The sequence below is a fragment of the Leptonychotes weddellii genome, chromosome X (assembly GCF_054177405.1).
Source record: "Leptonychotes weddellii isolate Sample4059 chromosome X, ASM5417740v2, whole genome shotgun sequence".
Classification (NCBI taxonomy): Eukaryota; Metazoa; Chordata; class Mammalia; order Carnivora; family Phocidae; genus Leptonychotes; species Leptonychotes weddellii.
The window spans coordinates 67002525-67023322 of NC_138385.1; the positions used below are offsets into that span (position 1 = coordinate 67002525).

The following is a 20798-nucleotide window of genomic DNA, read 5'->3' on the forward strand; positions in this document are numbered from 1 at the left end:
TGTGTGTGTGTGTGTGTGTGTGTGTATACACCACATCTTTATCCATTCATCTGTTGATGGACATCTGGACTCTTTCCATAGTTTGGCTATTGTGGACTTTGCTGCTTAAACGTTGGGTTGCAGGTGCCCCTTCGGATCACTATGTTTGTATCCTTTGGGTAAATATCTAGTAGTGCAATTGCTGGGTCATAGGGTATCTCTATTTTCAACTTTTTGAGGAACCTCCATACTGTTTTCCAGAGTGGCTGCACCAGCTTGCATTCCCACCAGCAGTGTAAGAGGGTTCTCCTTTCTCCACATCCTTGCCAACATTTGTTGTTTCCTGACTTGTTAATTATAGCCATTCTGACTAGTGTGAGGTGGTATCTCATTGTGGTTTTGATTTGTATTTCCCTGATGCCGAGTGATGTGGAGCATTTTTTCATGTGTCTGTTGGCCATTTGTATGTCTTCTAAAAGTAACCTTATCTTAACAGCAGCTAGCCACTCAAGGTCCTGAAAGCCTTGCTTCCAAATTCCTTCAAGACTTACGCTATCCCTAACCCCCACTAATTAAAAACTATATAATCAGTCACTCCTCACAATCCCAGTGCAGCTCTTTTTGCCCACAGGTCCTGTCCCCATGCTATAATAAAATCGCCTTTTTGCACCAAAAATTTCTCAAGAATTCTTTCTTGGCCATTCGCTCACAAACCCAAAAACTTCCAAATTTTATCATCAAGTAGTGCATTGTTGCTGGAAAGTACAGTGTTATACAGACTGAAGTCAGACAGCAGGTAGCAGACTATGGAGAGCACTGAAAACAAGGGGAAACCACTGAAAACAAGGGGAAACCACTGAAAGGGTTTAACACAAGGATGATAACATAATAAAATTTGAGTTTTATTTATTTTTTTATTTTTTTTAAGATTATTTATTTATTTATTTGACACAGAGAGAGAGACAGCTAGAGAGGGAACACAAGAAGGGGGAGTGGGAGAGGGAGAAGCAGGCTCCCGGCTGATCAGGGAGCCTGATGCGGGGCTCGATCCCAGGACCCCGGGATCATGACCTGAGCCAAAGGCAGATGCTTAATGACTGAGCCACCCAGGCGCCCCAAGATTTGAGGGTTTTTTTTTAAGATTTTATTTATTTATTTGACCGAGAGAGACACAGTGAGAGAGAGAACAGAAGCAGGGGGAGAGGGAGAGGGAGAAACAGGCCTCCCGCTGAGCAGGGAGCCCGATGCGGGGCTCGATCCCAGGACCCTGAGATCATGACCTGAGCCGAAGGCAGACGCTTAATGACTGAGCCACCCAGGTGCCCCCAAAATTTGAGTTTTAGAAAGAGGCTTCTGCTGGCTTCTCAAGAAGGATCCTTTTAAGTGGGATAATTGTGAGATCTGACCAGTTGCAATAGTACAGACAAGAGATTTGGGGTGGTGATAATTGGAAGCTAGGAAAGAGGAGGTGCCAGATTCAAGAAGTATGCAGGAGTTAAATCAACAGGATCTGGTAACTGATTAGAAAGAATGAAGAGGGCATCAGTCCCAAGATCTAGCTTGTGTGCCTGGAGAGATGATATTACTACCAGCTGAGATAAAGAAGTTTTAAGGGGCAATGATTGAGTTTAGTTTAGGACACGTGTTGTAGATGCCTGAGGGACATCTGGTGTAGGGGGCCAGCATATGATTGGCTACCTCATTCTGAAGTTCAGTGGAGAAGGTGAGCTGGAGGCAGATTGGGAAATCCTCAGCAGAGGCAGTATCAAAACTAAGAGACGGTTGAGCTCCCCAGAGACGGGGTGCAGAAGAAAAGGGGGTGCAGGGAGAAGACCAAAAGGAACAGTCAGGGAAGTAGGAAGAACCAGGAGAGTTAGGTGTCATGGAAACCAAGGGGGGGGGTTTCTAGGAAGAGGAAGTGATCAAACATGGCAAAATGCAGCCAGAAAGTTCTGATTATACCAAGGCTAAACAATGGCTGTCGATTTGGGCAATGGTAGAGTCATGATGAACTTAGGCTGGAATCACACAAGTTCATTCAGACATTAGTCGCATTTATTCAAATGGTAAACACTCAGCCAGCATGCATCCTCAGCACACTCTCAGATGCTAGCCACATTCTCATGTTCCACACATGCCTTCAGAATTTAAAGCATTTATTCAAATTGTGCCCCAACAGGCACACATTTGGATGCTCCCCACACTCACCATTTGGGATCCTTTATATTTTCCAATGCCACCTCAGAGTCAGCTGGAGCCAGTGAAGCTCTGTCTTTGCAGGGGTAATGGCAGGTACCCGCAAGGGTTAAACGGGTTATCTTGTGGTTTTTATCTCCCAGGGGCAAAACCACCTTTGTTTTTCTCTCATCTCCTGGTAGGGTTAATACCCCCTGGGGACTGTGAGATAATGCTGGATGTTGCTGGTTCTGGTGACATGCTCCTTTGCTCATTTCTCGCCCACGTACCCCAAAAGTGATGATTATCTGTTGTGTGCAAAAGTTGGGTTTGCTCAGTTCCCTATTTTCTAATGATCTTGAGACAGAGTTGTGTGCAATAAAGAGAGAGGATGCTCAATGGCACAAACACCCAAGCAAATGGGAGGGGCTGGGACCCAGAGCCCAGTGGGAAGGGCAAGGCCCAAGCAGGACCTCTCTCCTCTGAGACCCAAGGAAAGGATGGATAGTGTGGGTAGAGACATTATTGAAGGTGATGAGAGAGGAAGTGTTCACTTAATGGCCTCCATTTGCTCTAAACACAGGAGTTCTTAACCCGGGGTCCACAGCCCTTTCAGAGACTGTAGGGAGAATTCAAGCAGCCCATGGACTTGGATGGGGGAAATTGCATCTTTATTTTCACTATCATCAACACAAGGTGTAGTATGTCCTTCTAGGGGATCTAACAAACTACAATAGTATTAGCAGTACCTGTGGCTTTGTTACCAGTGGAAATCAGATTTTCATAGCATATCAGAGTTGTTACAGATCTCTTGAAATAACATCACTATTTTGAAATCATGGTAGTCATGAGACCTGTTGATAGAGCTTGGGGTTTAATGTATAAATAAAGAAGCACATATATTACTACATTACAGATGTATTTCTTTTTATTTTGGTAATTATATTTCTTTTGTAATCCTATTTTTATATCCTATCTAATGCATGCATTATTCTGCGAAGGGATTCCTTAGACTTCACCAGACTGCCAGAGGTTTTCACAGCCTAAAAAAGGCTAAGAGACACTGCTCTGAAGAGTAACAATAGCTAACATTTACATAGCTCTTGCTAAAGGCCAGGTACTGCTCTGAGTACCCTTTTTTCTTATATAGTCATTCACTCGTTTATTCCTAACAACTCTACAAGATAGGTGCTTTGATTATACCCATTTTATGAAAGAGGAGACTGAGGCACAATAGTTAAGTAACTTGCCCAAGGTCATTCAGCTAGTAAATGATGGAATTGAGATTCAAACCCAGGCCTTCTGGCTTCAGAGTCTGTGCTGAAAAGTGAAGAAGTTGAATTAGTAGGATGTCAAGCGACAAATGGTTGGAGGGTGCCAGCAAGAGTGGTTAAAGAGAGAAGGGGAATGAGAGAGGGTCTACACTGGCCAGAAGAAAAGTAGGAAGAGGCTGCTAGGTGGAAAGAAAATGGAAAGACCCATGGAATAACAGGGTTCAAGGAGATAAAAGAAGTGTGGAAGGGAGGAGAGCCAAAATGACTGGGACAACATGTTCAGAGTGAGAGATGGTGGTGTGTAGATGCCAGGGAAGAGAGGGAGTCATTCCAGGGCATGGCAAGGTTAATAATGTCGCCTAGACAGAAGTGGTTAAAATCAAGAGGAGGTGAAGGTCCCTGGAGTTAAGCAGATGAAGGAATCATGAAGCTGGGCCCCAATATTCTCCCAAGATTGTTTGATTGATTGACTGATTGATTGATCGATTCATTCATCAGTATTGAGTGTCTAGTACATGCTAGGCAGTGCTTTGGGGATTGGGTAGCCAAGTGGTGAACCAGTAAGACAACACCCTGCCGCTGTGGGGCTTACCTTCTAGCAGGGAGAGAACTACACAACACACACATGCACGCACACACAAATAAGACTGGGTTAGACAAGGCTCAAAAGCCTTTAGGCACAATTCCATGACACAAAAGTTCTGAAAAGCATACTTTGGAGCCCAAACCCATTAGGTGACAAAACCTGACCTGAAGTAATGTGAGGCTGTCTATAGTTTTGATTCACACTCAATGTTAATAATGTTCACACTTTTCACTCTAGAAATATTAATGTTTAATTGTAAGTGATGCTCTAGACCTTTCTCAGTAGTTATGTAGTATAGAGTATATGCAGTATATAGAGTTATGTAATATAGAGTAGGTCTTCCTTTGTAAAATTGAAAAAAAAAATCTGAATTCCAAAACACACCTGGCCCCAAGATTAGAAAAAAGGTTACGGGTCTGTAAGTGCTATGCAGAGAATTCAAATAGGCAATATGTTGGCTCACAAATTGGCCCCTGTACATGGAGAGCATGGAGAGACCAAAGATAGAGGCAGACTGCCCCAGATTGGTAGGTGGCAGATTTAACAAGCAAGGGAATTTACATACAAGGCTTGTCTTGGACAGCTGAAAGATGAGTAGATCTCTGCACCCACCAACTGGAATCTTAAAAATTTATATAGAGGCTTTAGCTGGGTTCAGTCATGTGTTCAGTCCAGATGGTCTCAACAACATTTTACTCTCTCAAGGCTGTGTCCCTGAAATGGCTCTGGCCGTGGGAACATTGGGCAGAGCATACATTCCAAAGACAGGGGAAGGGGCGCAGAGATACTCTCCATACTCCATTGCCGGCTCCAGCTCTCAGGTCAACCAGTGGTCACCTCCTCGATAAATTCCTCCAACACAATGGGATAAGAACTAGCTGTCTACAGCTTGAGTGGTCAGGGAGAGGGAGGTGACATTTAAGCTTAGTTCTAAATGATCAAAAAACGAAAAAAAAAGGCAGTCATGTGAACATCGGGGAGAGAGAATTCCAAGCAGAAGGAACAGCTAATGCAAAGATGAACACAAAGAGGCCATGTGGCTGGAGCATATTGGGCCCAGCCAAGAGTGCTATAAATTGCTGGGAGGACTGCATGTAGTCAGAAAGATTGTGAATCTTGTACTGAATCCTTTGATGAATATGGTATAGTGACCATGAGTGTGGTGGTTATCAACAACTAGGAGGCCCAGAGGGAAGTCTTTCTGGGTGGGAAAGCATGTGGGGAGATACTTCAGATAGAGGAAACATGAAGCTGAATGGGGCTGAAAATGTAGACTAAGATTTATGGCTCGAAGACCTTGGTTTGGGGAAGAAGTCAGGGAGGAAGTCAGATTAGGTAGATTAGGTGGGCTCAAGATTCTAATCGGGATGCTGGCTGAAAGATGTTCTAGGGTGACCAAAGACCCGGGTCTAAAATGACGGTGTCTGGTTGAGGTCCCCTCGGCAATGTGTGATTTGGGCTTTGGGATTTAAAATAGGTTTGACACAGATAGAGGACAGGAGAAAAGACTGAGCTGATGAAAGATGTTTTTGCTTCTCTGGGCTTGTGCTTCTTAAGAATGTCTGTCTCCTAGCTTCTCTGTCTCTTAGTGGCTCTCCACATCCATGTCTCTGTGATCCTGTCTGGCATCTCTGTTCTCTCAGTCTCTTCCCTAACATATTTCTCTTTGATGGCTCTCAGAATCTCCATCTTTGGATATCTATGTCTATGTCACAGAATCTTGTTCTCTGTCCCTTCCTTTGTCTGTGTCTGTACTATAATTATCTTTTCCCCCAACTGAACTGTGTCCTTCTGGAAGGCATGAACCTTTTCGTATTCCTCTTGGTATCCCCAGTGACCCGCACACAGCCTGGAATATAGGGGTCTCTCCCATGTTTACGCTTGAATGAAGGCTTTTTCTGAGGAGTAAGGAAAACTCTCAATCTCCTGTCCGCCTACTCCCCGCGGAGCTGGCCGCCTGCCCAGAGATCAGCTACAGAGTCCGGCAGAGAGCGTGGCTGGTATCGCGCTGCCGCAATCGGGTTCTCTCTCCGGGTGAAGTAACTCCGGAGGCACCTTGCGGAGGCCTCGCCCTCTCTGTCCGGGACGCGCGCAGCCGACGCCACGCCCCGAAATCGTGCTCAGCGGCCCCCCCCATCCCCCGCCCCTCCACGCCTCCGCCTCGGCCAATCAGCGCCCTCCCGCCCGTCCGGCCCGCGGAGAGTTCCTAGCAAGATGGCTGCGGCGTGCCGGGTAGTGAAGGTAGGGGGTGGCTCGCTCCTCCCGGCTGCTCCGCCGCGCCAACCGGCACCGCGCGGCCGTGGACCCAGGGGGAAAGAGATCGGTGCTGGGAGAAAGAGTCACACTTGTGTAGACCCGGTAGTGCGGCGGTTGGGCTCGGGAGGTGAAGGTCAACTCTCCGCGGCTTATTGTTTGGGGGGTGACTGGATGGGCTGTCGGGGCATGAGACGCCGGAGGTCCGGTCCTGAAGGAGAGGAAACACACCTGGGTCACACCGCCGTCGCAGAAGCCTGGAGAACACAGGAGCCTCCGTCGCAGAAGCCTGGAGAACAGGCAGGAGAAAGGGTGGGGGTGGTGTGCGCAGTCTACCGTTGACCGTTCCTTTCTTCACAGGGCCTGGTTGCTCTAATAACCGGAGGAGCCTCTGGTCTAGGTCTGGCCACAGCAGAGCGACTGGTGGGGCAAGGGGCCACTGCTGTGCTTCTGGACCTGCCCGACTCTGATGGGGAGGTCCAAGCCAAGAAGTTAGGGAAGAGCTGCGCCTTTGCCCCAGCTGATGTAAGTGTGGGCACGAGGTCACCGAAACCCGCCTGGGAACCCGTGGGGTCCCCTTCCCTAAGGGTGCTATCTGTGTGGACAGTGGACCCATCTCCTTGTCCCTTTTGGCCTGAGCCCTCCGTCCAGCACTGTGGGAGCACCTGCAATAAGGAATGTACAAAGCCTGGATCCCCAGCAGTGGGGATGGGAATTGGATATATCACAATCTCCTGGAGGGGGTATGTATAGTTTAAAAATGCGTATTGTGCCCTGTAATGTTATATTTACAAAGTTGAAAAACTTCATGAAACAAACTACAGAAAGTAAAGCTTGATGAAATCATCTTAGCAGGTAGAGGTACAAAAAAGCTAGTTTATCATCATATCAGCAGTTCTCGAAACTGCTCTGGTCCACAAATCTCCAGGGGTATGTGAATTTATCAAAAGAGGGTATAGATTTGAAAACAGTTTTGAACACTACAGCACCTAACATTTTCACTTTTGCCCCACTCTCGTGTTTTCTTTTGGCCTCCTCCTTGCTTACGCAGTTCTGTTGTTACTCAAAGACTGGACCTGCGCTCCCCTTGCCCAGGTTTAGTGGTGTGTGTGTGTGCTGGGAGATGAATACTTTCTCCACCTCTCCCTTTGAAGGTGACCTCAGAGAAGGATGTGCAAGCAGCCTTGACTCTAGCAAAAGAAAAATTTGGCCGTGTGGATGTGGCAGTCAACTGTGCAGGCATTGCAGTGGCCATAAAGACATACAACTTAAAGAAGAATCAGGCCCATTCCTTGGAGGACTTCCAGCGAGTTCTCAATGTAAGGCCTTGGAGGATCCCCAGGGGTGTGAGTAAAAGGTATTTGGCTGTGGGTGCCTCCAAAGCTTTTAGGGGACAAAAGGCCCTACACCATGTCTCTGCTGGTCTTTCAGGTGAATCTCCTCGGCACCTTCAATGTGATCCGCCTGGTGGCCGGTGAGATGGGCCAGAATGAGCCAGACCAGGGAGGCCAGCGTGGGGTCATCATCAACACTGCCAGCGTGGCTGCCTTTGAGGGCCAGGTGTGTGGGCGAGGGCAAGGCTTGTGCCTCCTTGGTGACTTGTTAGGGTCCTTCCACGTGTGACCTCTGCTCCTTCTCCAGGTTGGACAAGCTGCATACTCTGCTTCCAAGGGGGGCATAGTGGGCATGACTCTGCCCATTGCTCGGGATCTGGCTCCCATGGGCATCCGAGTGATGACCATTGCTCCAGGTAGAGATAGTCCCTCCCTGCCACACCTGGGATTGGGTAGGATTCATGGGCATTTGAGAGGGGAAACTATCTACCAGCTAAGCAGCAATAGCCTTCCATTTCTGGGCATTGGGAAGTACCATAGGTAGAGCTAAGGTGGGGAGGGACCAGGTAAATATGAAAGGAAGGGTGGGCCTCTGATTCTGACTGTCTTGTCTAGGCCTATTTGGCACCCCGCTGCTCACCAGCCTCCCAGAAAAAGTGCGCAACTTCTTAGCCAGCCAGGTGCCCTTCCCCAGCCGACTGGGTGATCCCGCTGAGTATGCTCATCTGGTACAAGCCATCATCGAGAACCCATTCATCAATGGAGAGGTCATCCGGCTGGATGGGGCCATCCGCATGCAGCCTTGAAGGGAGAGGGCAGAGAAAACACATGCTCTTCTCTTCCTGCTTCCCTTGGAGTACTTTACTGCAGCCTGGGAGGAAGTCCCACAGCCATCTTGTAACTCTGCCCAGTAGTCACACTCTGTGCCTAATAAAGTCTGTTTCTCACACGGAGTGCGTAACGCTGTGTGCTGGGGAAACTGGCATGGGGAAGAAAGGTGAATGGGTGAAGACTGACAGGGTCAGATGCTCTAAGCCCAGGGGTGGGGTGGGAAAGGCAGTACCTCATACCTTTTGTGTCCCATGACAGCACACAGCCTTGATTTTACTGGTAACTTTATTACCTAGGGTCAAAGGTAGGGATAGTGGGGGAAGGAGTTGGGGGAGGGGGCCTGAAGCATTCTCCTCTCTGACTCCCAGGCTTCATGAGCTTGCTGAGGGAGAAGAGAGAGATGAGCATCTTGAGCTTAGCGGCTGCTGCTGTTGAACTGTAAGTAGTATTGGGCCGTAGGTTGATTGGTGTAGATTATAGAATTCAGATAATTCTGCCTGTGAAAGAAGTACAGAGGCATCAGCTGATGAGCTTTCCCTCTCTCCTTGGCCCTTCCCATCCCTCCCTTGGCATTCATCCACGTTGCCACCCCCTAGAACTCACTGGGCTTTTTGCTCCTTATCCAGCTGCTGATTGAAGGAGCCCAGCCCCCTTTGAAATTCAGCACAAAGTTCCCTCTCCTGCTCTTCTAGCTCCATTGTTGCTTGGGCCAAGCAAAAGTTCTGGCTTTCCCATTTGGCATCCTGTGCTTGGTCAGCCTGGCGCTGTGCCTCCTTTTCATGGTATTGCACCTCCTGGACTTTCCTGATGGCAGCTCTCTGCTCTGGAGTCATGCCCTTCCAACAAGAGGGCAGGACCCGGTGGGGAGCCATAGGGTGCTGGGCAACCTGGGGGTTCTCCGTCAGTAGGTCACTCGTGATCTGGTTCTGGATCTCCATGAAGTTGGCCTCCTGTTCATGCTGCCACTCACGGCGCTGTCGCTCAGCCAGTTCAGCTGCCTGATGGGGCCCCCGAATATGAGCATTTGGGTACCCAACTTCAGGGAGCTCTTAGTCACAGGGGAGGGGAAGACATGGCCCTACTCTCCTCCATTTCTGGGAGAGAAGGACCAGCTCTTGCCTGGCCTTTGAATGACCTAACATAGGGGGAGGGGTGGAATGGACAGGGACCTTCCCTGCCCTCTGGAAACCCTTAGACTGAGAGGCTGGGGAAGGGAGGGTGGTGTTCTGCTCTCAGGTCATCCTCAGTCTGGATATGGGGAAGAGCATCTTCTGCCCTAAGAGGGGCCTTAGGTGAAAGGGGATGTCCTCAGGTAGATGAGAGGGCTGGTGTTGCTTCAGGAAAGGTTGTGTGGGTGAAGACATGGCTAAGTTCCCCAGGACTTTGCTCAAGGGGTTGGGGAGAGCCCGGTGCACTGAATGGCCCAGGCCATACCTGAGCTTTGTTGGCATTGGCCATGGCAGACATCATGGCCACGTGACAGGACTCCTCTAGCTTGGCCAGTTGGGCGGCCCTCATGTCCATGGCTAGGCGCAGCTGGTCATTGAGCATATCTGCACAGAGAAATATGGCCAGGGCACTATACTGGCCTGCCCCGTTCCTGGTTCACTCATTCAGCCATTTGTTCAACAAGCTTGGTGGATGTGTGGATGTGTATGCTTGGGAGGGGAATGTCCTAACTGTAGGGATGTGGAAGGAGTTACTCTTTGAGGCTTAGGGATAGCCAAAGTAGCAGCAACAAGGATTTCTCAAGTGCCTAAGTGAAAGCTGCAGGGAGATGGATCAAACATAGATCATACCACCATGGTAAGGGCAATGACAGAGGTGTATACAGGGCATTATAAGAGCTTTGGGTGGTGGGTGAGAGGAAGGCTTCCAGGAGGAGGTGATCCTCGAAATGCGAATTGCATATAGAAAGAAAGAGCAAAGGGCATGCCAAGCCATGTTTTAGTCTAGCCACACTGGTCTTGCTGTTTCTAGATCATGCCAGATACTCCTGCCTCAGGGATTTGTAATAGACGTTATTCTTGGCTCCTGCTCTCTTGCTTCTCCCAGGTCTTGCTCAAATATTGCCACCTCGGTGAGGCATTCCCTGTCTCTCCTACCTCAAATTGCAACCTCCTGTCCCCAACATTTATCCCCCTTCCCTGATTTATTTTTCTCCCTACCATTTGTCACCATACTCTACATTTCACTGATGTTGTCTATTGCCTGTCTCTCTCCTCACTAGGAAGTAGCCTTGTTGAGGGCAGGGATTTTTTTTTTTAAGATTTTATTTATTCATTTGAGACACAGAGATACAGAGAGAGAAACAGCATGAGCAGGGGGAGAGGCAGAGGCAGAGGGAGAAGCAGGCTCCCTGCTGAGCTAGGAGCCAGATGTGGGGCTTGATCCCAGGACCCTGAGATCATGACCTGAGCGGAAGGCAGACACTTAACCATCTGAGCCACCCAGGCACCCCGAGGGCAGGGATTTTGTCTGTTTTATTCACTCCCATGCCCAGAACCTAGATCCGAGCCTGGCACATAGTAGGGGCTCAATAAATACTTGTCAAATGAATAAAGGAAACCAAGAAACAGTATGGCCTGTATCTGAAACTACAAATAGTATGCTCTTGCTGGAGCATAAAATGCAAGGGACTAGGGAGCTTTGCAGGGGCCACACTAAAGGCCAGAAACTTGCCTTGAAGGTGGTGGGGAACACGGAAGGATCTTAAGCAAGGGGGCGACACAATCAGATTTGTATTTTAGAAAGCTCCTCCTGGGGGCCAGTATAGAATACAGTCAGACTGGTGGGAGACAGTGGAGGTAGGGGAGCCATCTTGGAGGGCTCAAAGCAGACCCAATATATAGAAGGGTTACATCAGCTGTACGTGATGAGAGTAAAGGAGGGGGGCAGATGTGGATGTTTCCCAGGGTCCTGGCTTAGATGACTGGGTGCATGGTGTGGCCACCACTGGAAGTAGAAGATACAGAATGAAGAGCAGGCTAGGGAACATGGATGAATTGTTTAGGAAGGCTGAGTTGAAGGTGGTCAGTAGGCATCTGGATATCTGATTCTGCGGGTAGAGAGTCCTCAGCACAGAGATGGTGACATGGCAGCTGAAACCAGAACGAGGGCCGAGGGCACCTGAGGTAAGTATGCAGGGGAGGGAAAGCAGTGTGCCAGGGACCAAGTCTCAAGAAAGAAAGGTGTAATGGAAAAGGAGGCCACAAAGGGCAGACACAGAGGGAATGGTCAGAGAGCTAAGAGCAGAATGTACTAGTACAGAAGCCAAGGAAGAGAGAAGCTCAAGAAGGATGTGATCAGAGTCAAGTGGAGCAAGAAAGGTCCAATCAAGGAGGAAAGACTAGATAGAGCCTCTTGTACTTGATAACACAAAGGCACTGTGGTTTTAGTAAGAGTAGTGTCAGTGAAGTTGGGTGGGGAGAGAGGAGATCTCCCAGGGGGTTGAGGTGTGACTGGAAAGGAAGAAAAGACAGCAAGCGGAAGCAGATTTTTCAAGTATGGCTGTAAAGGAAGACAGCTAGCTCACAGCACCTAGAGGAATCACAGGGCGCAGGGAGGCTTTAGTTTTTTTAAGAGGGGTTAGACTGGGGCGCCTGGGTGGCTCAGTCGTTAAGCGTCTGCCTTCGGCTCAGGTCATGATCCCAGGGTGCTGGGATCGAGCCCCTCATTGGGCTCCCCGCTCAGTGGTGAGCCAGCTTCTCCCTCTGCCGCTCCCCCTGCTTGTGTTCCCTCTCTCGCTGTGTCTCTCTCTATCAAATAAATAAAATCTTTAAAAAGAAAAAAAAAAGAGGGGTTAGACATAAGCATGTTTACAGCAGGCACAGAAGGAATCAGTGGAAGGAGAAATGTTGAAAACACAGGGCAGGGGATACCTGAGAGAGCACAGCCTGGGGGCGGATGGAGGGAGCGGCAGGGGTAATGGGGGTCCCCTAAACACAGGCTGAAGGCTTGGCTTTAAGGAGGTACAAGGACACGGACCTCAGAGGCTGGAGGGTGGCAGGGGCTAGGGAGGATGGATAGGGGTGCGTGGTTTCACTTCATTCGGCACGGCAACCTGGAGAGGAAAGGAGCAGCACCATTTTTCAGGTGGGGACACTAAGAGGTCTGGAGGTGAAGTAAAAATGCCCAAGGTTAATAGTCAGCAAGTAGTTGGTTGGGAATTGAAGCCAGGTCCCTTGAGGGATCAGCCCATGCTCTTTTCATTACACTGCGTGCACGCTCCCTTGGTATTCTGCTGTCCCTGTAGCCTGGCTCTGCCTTCTCGTACACCCGCCTGCTGCCGGCCCCGTGGTGCCTCTGCAACCGCTCCGACAAGAATCACCAGAGACTCCGAATTTCAAAATCCAATAGACAGGTTTCTGTTCCTACCTAAATTTCGCCAGAGCATTTGCCATGATTGATGGCTCCCTCTCTGAAACGCCTCCCTTGACCTCTGGCCCTGCTTTCTCATGGTGACCAAGAGAAGGCAAGTCTGGTGGCGTGGCCGAGTGTGGGCTGTGGAGCCAGCTTGCCCGAGTCCACTTCCCGCCTCCATCCCCCACTAGCTGCATGCCTGGGCAAATTATTTCACCTCTCTGTTCTTCAGTTTCCTCCACTGAAAATGGGGATAATACCAGTGCTTGCCTCATGGAGTGGCTGGGAGGATGGCATGAGTCACGATGTGGTAGCAAGCTTAGCACCGTGTCTGATACACAGCAAGTGCCCAAGAAAGGTTAGCTATTATTATTTTATGCATCTTTTATCCTACCTCCCTGATCCCTTTATTGTGAGCTCCTTTTCCTCTACTCATTCATTCACTCAAGATACATTTACTGAGCATCTACCACGTTATCAGGCAGTGTGTAAGTCACCTGAGTTGTAATAGTAAGCTCCGACCTTTGTCCTCACAGAGTGTACTATTTGCTCACCCTTTCCCCAGGCTCCATCCAGGCTTAGCATTCTGTTCCTTTGCAAACCCTTCCCCTGCTTCGGGCCTCCAGATCTCTCCCTGCAGCCCAGACCAGCTCTATGCCACCGTAGGATCATATAGATAGATGGCTGCCTGTTGGCTGCCTCCTCGTGGCTGCAGTAGTCTTCTATCTTATCTCCTTGCCTCTAGTCTTCCCCTCTAAGCCAATCTCCACAACAGCTGGCAAAACTTTTAAGTCTAAAACACAAATCCTGTGGCCCCAGTGCACAACACCCTCTCCCTCCCATGGCTCCTACCTCACTCAGTAAAAGCCAAAGTCTGCACCATGGCCTGGAAGGCCTACTGGATCTGGCCCCCTCACCTCTTTGACCTCATTTCCTATCACTCTTCCCCTCACTTGGTCTACTTCAGCTACTCTGGCCCCACTGCCATTCCTCAAACATTCCAGACACCCTCTCTCCTACGGGCCTTTGTACTAGCTACCTCCTCTACTTGGGACAGCTCTTCCCTCGATTGTTTGCATTGCATTGCTTACTCCCTTGTCTTCAGATCTGTATTCAAAGGTTACCTCAGTGAGGTTTTCCTTATTTAAAATGGCAACTGTGCACCCCTCTCCCAAAGTCCCCACGTCCTCCCTTTTGTGCTTTATTTTTCTCCCTAGCAACTATCTTAACCACCTTATACAGTTGACCCTTGAACAATGCGGGGCTTAGGCAACCAAATCTTTAAAAAAAAGAAAAAAGAAAAGAAGGGGCGCCTGGGTGGCTCAGTCGGTTAAGCGTCTGCCTTCGGCTCAGGTCATGATCTCAGGGTCCTGGGATCGAGCCCCGCATCGGGATCCCTGCTCAGCAGGAAGCCTGCTTCTCCCCCTGCCACTCCCCCTGCTTGTGTTCCCTCTCTTGCTGTCTCTCTCTCTCTGTCAAATAAATAAACAAAATCTTTAAAAAAAAAAGAAAAGACGACCATAGGGGAGAGAAAATACGTTTATAGTATTGTATTTATTTTTAAAAATCCACATATAAGCAGACCTGTGCAGTTCAAACCCGTGTTGTTCAAAGGTTCACTGTATATTTTACTATTTTATCTTGTTTATTGTCTGTTCCCATTAGAGTGTGAACTCCATGACAGCAAGGATTTTTCTATTTTGTTCACTGTGCCAGGCACAAAATAGGTGGCTTAATATATGCCGAATATTGAAATGGTCTTGTCATTCTGCTTAAAACCCTTAAATGGTTAACGACTGCCTACGCGATAAAGTCACAATTCCTTAGTCTGGTGTAGAAAATTCTTGCACGTTTTCTCTTCCTCCAACCCCTCAACCCTAGGCTGCACTAACACTAAACTGTTCATGCATCCTAAACCCTTGGACTATTCACAGCCCCAGTTCTCTACCTCTTGCTGCCCCCTCTGCCTAGAATGACCTCTTCTTGACCCTCTCCCTGACTTGGAAAAATTGTACCCAACTTTCCAAAATTGATTCCTAACAGCTGACTTGTGCCACGCCCCCATCCTGCTTCCCTTTCCTTGTGAGAATTGACCAATCCCATATTGATGTTCCCTCCGTGTCCTATAAACACTTCTGTCACAGTACCCATCACAGCACCTACCAGTGTCAAAGCGTAAGTATTTGCTGATGAATGACTTGTGCATATATCTTTTCCTCTTTTCCTAAACTGATTTTCTAGAAGGGACATGGTTCTGTGAGATCATGGAGGTCATGGTCGCGTATAGTGTCACAGTAAGAGTAGCTACTGGTTACTGAGCACTGATGTTTGTGCTTTACATACAGTATCTCATTTCAGTCTCATTCGAGCTCTACGTGGCATGGATTATTATCCCCATTTTAAAGATGAGGAAGCTGAAGCGCTGAGAAGAAAATTCATTTGCCCAAACCAGGTGGTAAGTGGCAGAGCCGACAGGTCTGTCTTCACTCTGCTGCCTCCACATAATGGAGTTCCAGGCCGATTGGGTACCAATGGCTATACTGTCAGTTACTGAAGGAGGTCAGGGAGTTTGGGGTCTGCTCAGTCTAACCTTTCAGCATCAGCTCTGTGGGTAACTGGACCTCCCCACTCCCTGGGTGCTGTACCTGGCTCAGAGCAACTCCCCACCAGGCCTTGGGTCTCAGCCTGGAGGGCGCAGCTACTTACCTGTACACTTCTCATCAGCCCTGACTTGACGTTGCTCCTGCAGCTGCCTCTCCAGGCCGTATCTGAACTGCTCCTGCTGCATTTTCAGGTACGTGGCCCTCTCCAGGTCCTCCCCAGCAAAGCACTGCAGGCTGGCTGGGCCACAGGGGGGATCACTGTGGCCCAGACGGGCTGGAAACTCCATCCAGATTTGGGTAGAATTCCAAAGGTTAAACTCCCGGCTGCTCTTGAGCTGCTGCTTTTGCTCCCGAAATTTTTGGAGTTTCTTGGCCAGCCGACGTGTCCGTTCTGCCTGTTCCTTCTCTAGCATCTGGGCTACCAGATCATACTGCTTCTGGTAGGTACCTGGGGGTGGTGGGCAGGGACATGGAGAAGGCCCCACGGGAGAGACAGAGCCCACTCAGCATGGCCTCTGCTCCCAAGGCCCATCGAGTTTGTCCCACCACACCCCAGGCCTCAGGCGCCGCTCCAAGGCAGAACTGCCCTACCTCAGCCCACTCAGGCCCTTACACTATCCTTCTTGGCTTGCCCTTAGCCTTGAGCTTTTACCATAAGCTGCCTCCTTGCTCTGTTCCGTTGCCTCTCGAAGCTTTCGCTCTTCCACTTGGCTGTTGAGGGCTTTGACATCCACCTGATCCCAAAGAAATGAGCTAAATCAGGGTAGGGGACCAACAGTGGGCCTTGAATGCTCTAACACAAACTGCTCAGAATTTACCCTCTTCAGAATCCTCCTATAGATCCTCAGTACCTACTGGATAAGGGTCTACCATCTGAACATGGTTTGTAAGCCCCTCACTGGTCTAGCCTCTGCCTCCTTCTCCATCCTTATCTCAGTACCTCCTTCCTCTGCCCCACCCTCAGAGCTCTGTGCTTACGGTTCCCTGTGATATCTGAGGTTGTTTGGAACAAAGAGCCTTTGCTCCAGCTGCTCCCTCCCCTTGGAACTCTCTTTCTTCCTCTCTTTACCCAAACTCCTGTTCATCCTTCAAGACCAGCTCAGGCCTCACCTTCCTGATTCCTTAGGCAGGTGCTACTCCCACAGAATCTAGGACCTACTGTCCACATTATATTGGAGTTTGCCTCTGTCGATGATCTCCTCCACCAGACTGTGAGCCCATTAAGGGAAGAGACTGGGCCTTAGTCAGCTTTGTACCCTACTGCCCAACCTAGTTCTTGGCCCGGACCAGACCCTGAGGAAATACTTGCCAACCGGATCTCAATCACACCACACATCTCTCAGCCAACTACTTACTTGGGTCAGGCACTGAGCCACCACCATATGTTAATATTCATTTCACACTTCATTTAGCTTCATTTTACTGAGAAGGAGCCTGGTGCTCAGAGAAGATAGGTGACTCATTCAAAGCCACACATCTAGTAAACAGCAGACCTGGCCCTTGAGCATAGGTATGAGGTCTTTTCCAGAATACCATGCTGCATTCTGCGCCCCCCCCCCCCATATCCACCTACCCAGCAATCTATTTTTTTCTTAAACTATCAATATTTTCTGTTTATTTTTTATTGTAATTCCTTTAAAACATTTCAAGAGAGTGTAAAAGGGAATACAGTTTAGTGAAGAGTAAGTCCCTCCCATCTCTGTCACTCGGCCTGGTTAACAGTTTCTTATGTAGCCTTCCGGACAGCATTTAGGCATACAAAATACCAAATATTCTTCAGACTTCTTTTGGCTCCATGTTACCTGTCTCTTGAGAACCAGGCCACTCAGCCCAGAGCTGACTGGAGGAGAGTCACTGTCACTGGCTCCTCTTCCCCCAGTCTCTTCCCCTGCACCCCCAGCCCGCTTCCTTCCCTCACCCGGGAGTGGATGCCTTCTCTCTCTCTCCTTCCTTTCCAGCTGGAGGGCCTGCTTAAATCAATGAGGGCCGTAACAGACACTGCTACATTCCTCTGTGGGTGCAGGAGTGAGGTGACCCCTGGTCCCAAGAAAGTCCCCATTGCCTACTCACCCCCATGATTCGGGTCTGCACATTGAAGAATCGGCTCTGTCGCTCTTTTTCTCGATTTCTTCTAGCCTCGATGGCTGCCACCTCCTTGGGATCTGCTGACAGGTCTACCTTATACATCTGGAGCAAGTGTGGGGTGGAATGGCCAATCAGTGCTGACCACCATCCTTGACTACACCCCCACCCCTCTTCCTTTCTTCCTACAGCACCAATAACACCAGTTATTGATTCCTACTGATTTTACCTCCTGATATATTTCATACCTGTGCCCTACATCTATGCTGTCACCACCCTAATTCAGGCCTCACAATCAGGTGCCAGACAGTATCCTCAGGAGCCTCAGTGGCCTCCCTCGCTCCAGTGTTACCCTCTCTACTCTTTTCTCTGCACTAGCTACCAGAGTGATCTTTCTGAAAGCAAATCTGACCATGGTACACCTCAGCTTAAAAGCTTTAAAAGCAACAGGGCACCTGGCTGGCTCAGTCAGTGGAGCATGCGACTCTTGATCGCAGGGTTGTACGTTCAAGCTCCACGTTGGATGTAGAGATCCCTTAAAAATAAAAAATCTTAAAAAAAAAAAACACCTTTAAAAGCAGCATTAGGGGTACCTGGGTGACTCAGTTTGTTAACCTCAGGTCATGATCCCGCCAGCGTCGGGCTCCCTGCTCAGCGGGGAGTCTGCTTCTCCCTCTCCCTCTGCCCCCCAGCCCCGGTCATGCTCTCTCTCTCAAATAAATAAATAAAATCTTTAAAAAATAAATAAAAGCTTTAAAGCAAATGGCTCCCCAGTGTTTACAAGATAAAGTCTAACCCCCTTTGCCAGATTTATAAAAGTCTTCATGATCTGACCCTTGCTCATCTTTCCAAGTCTCATGCTCATTTACAACTCTCCTCCCTTCATGTTATGCTCTATTCAGTTTTCCCCATTTCAGTAAATGGCACCACTATTTCCCTTTTTATTTGTTACTTATTCTCTAGTCACGTGAAAGGCTAGAGGGCTTACATTCGCCTGTGTTCTTTCATATTTTGGGAAGCCCACTTTTGGCAACTGTGGCCAAAACCACAGCCAAAAACACTTGTGCAAACATAAATCTGATCATGTCTCTCACCTGCTTAAAATCCTCCACTGGCTTCCCACTGCACTTAGAATCAGATCCAAACTCCTTACCATGGGTTTCAAGATCCGGCTCCCGCACACCTTTCCAATTCATCCCACATCACAGTCTCCCTCACTTACAGTCCTCCAGGCACACTCGCCTCCTCTCAAGTCCTTCAACACAACTATTCCCATCTCAGGGCCTTTGTACGTGGCGTTTCTTTGTTCAGAATACCATTCCTCAACTCCTCCTATAGCTATTTCCAATCCTTTATTTATTTATCCTTTTTTAAAGTTTAAATTCAATTAACATATAATGTATTATTGGTTTCAGAGGTAGAGCTCAGTGATTCGTCAGTCATATATAACACCCAGTGCTCATTACATCAGGTGCCCTCGTTAATGTCCATCACCCAGTTACCCTATCCCCCCAACCCCCTGATCCTTTTTTTAAAAAACCATTTTGTGACTGAAATATCTGATGTATACAGCAGAATATATATAACCCACATGCAAGTGAAGAAGCATGATAAAAGAGACCCATGAACCAACTCCCCAACTTAAGAAATAGAACTTGATCAATATTATTAAAGTGTCTTACATCTCTTCTCCCTCATCCTTACCCTAAGAGATAACCACTGTGCAAATGTGAACAGAGGCATTAATATACTGTGTATGAACTAAGGGTTGCTGGAGGGGAGGGAGATAAGAGGATGGGTAAAAATGTCTAGAATTTTGCCTTTCTCATTTAAGTTTTTAATCCATTTGGAATTGCACTTTATATACAGTGTGAGAGGTAGGGATCCAATTTGATTTTTTTCCAAGTTCCATCTCATCTTTTTAAATGGAACACTTGTTCCTGTCAATTATATGAGATTGCTGTCCTTTGGTCATTTTGTCCCCCTAGCCTGATTGTGACTGTTTTTCCCAGTTGAATTCATTTGTGGTTCCTCTACTAGATTCCATCAACCAAGCTTTCTCACTTTCCTGGACTTGTAATAAGACTTTTAGACTCTTCCCAGCCTCCGGATGTCATTTTAAAAGTGGTTTCAGGAATGGTTATGGCAACCACCAGACCCTTTCCATGTCTAAGTCTAAGCACTAACCCCAGCCAACTCATTCCATTTGTCACCACAATGTAAGGTCACTGAAGGGGAAGATTTGGCAGATATTTTAAGCTTCTTGGATTGCTAAGGCCATGACCTTGTAATGAGTAGATGGTATAAGGTGATAGGGGGATGAAAGTATGAAGGAGAAGGATAGAAAATTCGGGGAACAGAGAGGGCAGAGTGGGGTGGGGGAGGCAGAAAAGGAAAGGGGAAGGAGGGCAACAGGGTAGTAGACAGGAATGGAGGACCGACAGCAAGAGAAGGGGAAGGAGGAAAGCAAGGGAGGGGGCCAGAGGGGGATGGAGAGGAGGAAATGGGGTGGGGATGAAGCACGAGGAGAGATAGATAAAATGGGGAGAAAGGAAGGAGAACAGAGGTGGAGAGCAGTGGCTTAGGGACCCTGACTCCCGGAGGTTCACACAAAATACCTTTCTTAGCAAAGAGTGTCAATTTTGAAGCTCCCAGGTTGGGTCTAGGTTCAAGTGGCCAACAAGTGGCTCAGGTCCAAGACTATTCTTAAACTACAGCAACAGTCTCTGGACTCTGCTTGGAGAAAGAGGAGGGAGGCAGGGGATAGAGGCAGTACCTCTGGCCATAGCTTTCCCTAGCTTGTGACCCTGTCGCTCCAGAGTACCCTCATCTCCCTTCAAACTCCATCCCCCTTTTAACCCCAGCCCCCCCTCCCACCCCACCCCATCCCTACCCCCATTCCACTGCACTTCCAACCCTACTTCACCCTCAGCTTGGTCTGAGCTCCCCTAACACCAAATCCTCCGGCCGGCCCCTCCTTCCCGTCCAGCCCTCACTCCCTGGGGTCCTTCCAATCCCCGACCCTGTTCTTGTTTGAGCCTTCCAGCAGGCTAGGCTAAAGCCGCAGCCAAGCTCCCACCTTTCTCTTGCCCTGGAGGGCATAGCCCTGCTGTGACTTGTTTCAGCAAGCGTGGACTCGCGTCCCGCTTGCTTCCTCAGATCCCAAAAGCTGCTGCGCTCTTCTACGATTCAGTGGGCAGGGTCAGCGGTTTGCGTTGACACGCAACAAGAAAGGGGGGCGGGACCCAAACTCCTGTTTTAAGCTCGCGCCCAGGCAACGGATTAACAAAACTTCCACGACACGCCCCTGGTTCCGCTC

General features: G+C 48.8%; 2 protein-coding genes across 5 annotated transcripts; one reads left to right on the plus strand and one right to left on the minus strand.

Annotated features, from left to right (window-relative positions):
* The first annotated feature begins 6144 nt into the window (after window positions 1-6144).
* On the plus strand, window positions 6145-8551 carry HSD17B10 (hydroxysteroid 17-beta dehydrogenase 10). Of its 3 annotated transcripts, none has more exons than XM_006729950.3 (6): window positions 6145-6255; window positions 6628-6792; window positions 7422-7586; window positions 7699-7827; window positions 7909-8017; window positions 8217-8551. In XM_006729950.3, exons 1-6 carry the CDS (start codon window positions 6229-6231, stop codon window positions 8405-8407), a joined length of 786 nt encoding a protein of 261 aa, XP_006730013.1. In that variant the 5' UTR covers window positions 6145-6228; the 3' UTR covers window positions 8408-8551. The 3 variants fall into 3 exon arrangements, with proteins under 3 accessions (XP_006730013.1, XP_081664980.1, XP_081664981.1); XM_081808854.1 differs by lacking the exon at window positions 6145-6255 and adding an exon at window positions 6264-6567; XM_081808855.1 differs by lacking the exons at window positions 6145-6255; window positions 6628-6792 and adding an exon at window positions 6863-7010.
* A 148-nt stretch (window positions 8552-8699) lies between these two features.
* On the minus strand, window positions 8700-20795 carry RIBC1 (RIB43A domain with coiled-coils 1). 2 transcript variants are annotated; one of them, XM_081808852.1, is made up of 7 exons: window positions 20559-20795; window positions 17468-17584; window positions 16050-16131; window positions 15501-15845; window positions 9867-9985; window positions 9036-9430; window positions 8700-8925 (listed from the first exon to the last, which is right to left on the minus strand). In XM_081808852.1, the coding sequence occupies exons 2-7, from the start codon at window positions 17582-17584 to the stop codon at window positions 8916-8918; spliced, it is 1068 nt and encodes a 355-aa protein (XP_081664978.1). In that variant the 5' UTR covers window positions 20559-20795; the 3' UTR covers window positions 8700-8915. The 2 variants fall into 2 exon arrangements, with proteins under 2 accessions (XP_081664978.1, XP_006730011.1); XM_006729948.3 differs by having other exon boundaries at window positions 8700-8929.
* Window positions 20796-20798: the final 3 nt, after the last annotated feature.

What these genes read in the sequence shown, in the direction of transcription:
- HSD17B10 (XM_081808854.1), top strand. Translation starts at nt 6,442, where the DNA reads ATGGGCTGTCGGGGCATGAGACGCCGGAGGTCCGGTCCTGAAGGAGAG. An exon ending in GCGCCTTTGCCCCAGCTGAT is followed by an intron (nt 6,793 to 7,421) that starts GTAAGTGTGGGC and finishes CTCCCTTTGAAG; the next exon opens with GTGACCTCAGAGAAGGATGT. An exon ending in TGGCTGCCTTTGAGGGCCAG is followed by an intron (nt 7,828 to 7,908) that starts GTGTGTGGGCGA and finishes CTCCTTCTCCAG; the next exon opens with GTTGGACAAGCTGCATACTC.
- RIBC1 (XM_006729948.3), bottom strand. Translation starts at nt 17,584, where the DNA reads ATGTATAAGGTAGACCTGTCAGCAGATCCCAAGGAGGTGGCAGCCATC. An exon ending in GAGCAAGGAGGCAGCTTATG is followed by an intron (nt 15,846 to 16,049) that starts GTAAAAGCTCAA and finishes CACCACCCCCAG; the next exon opens with GTACCTACCAGAAGCAGTAT. An exon ending in GGCTGATGAGAAGTGTACAG is followed by an intron (nt 9,986 to 15,500) that starts GTAAGTAGCTGC and finishes TTCTCTGTGCAG; the next exon opens with ATATGCTCAATGACCAGCTG.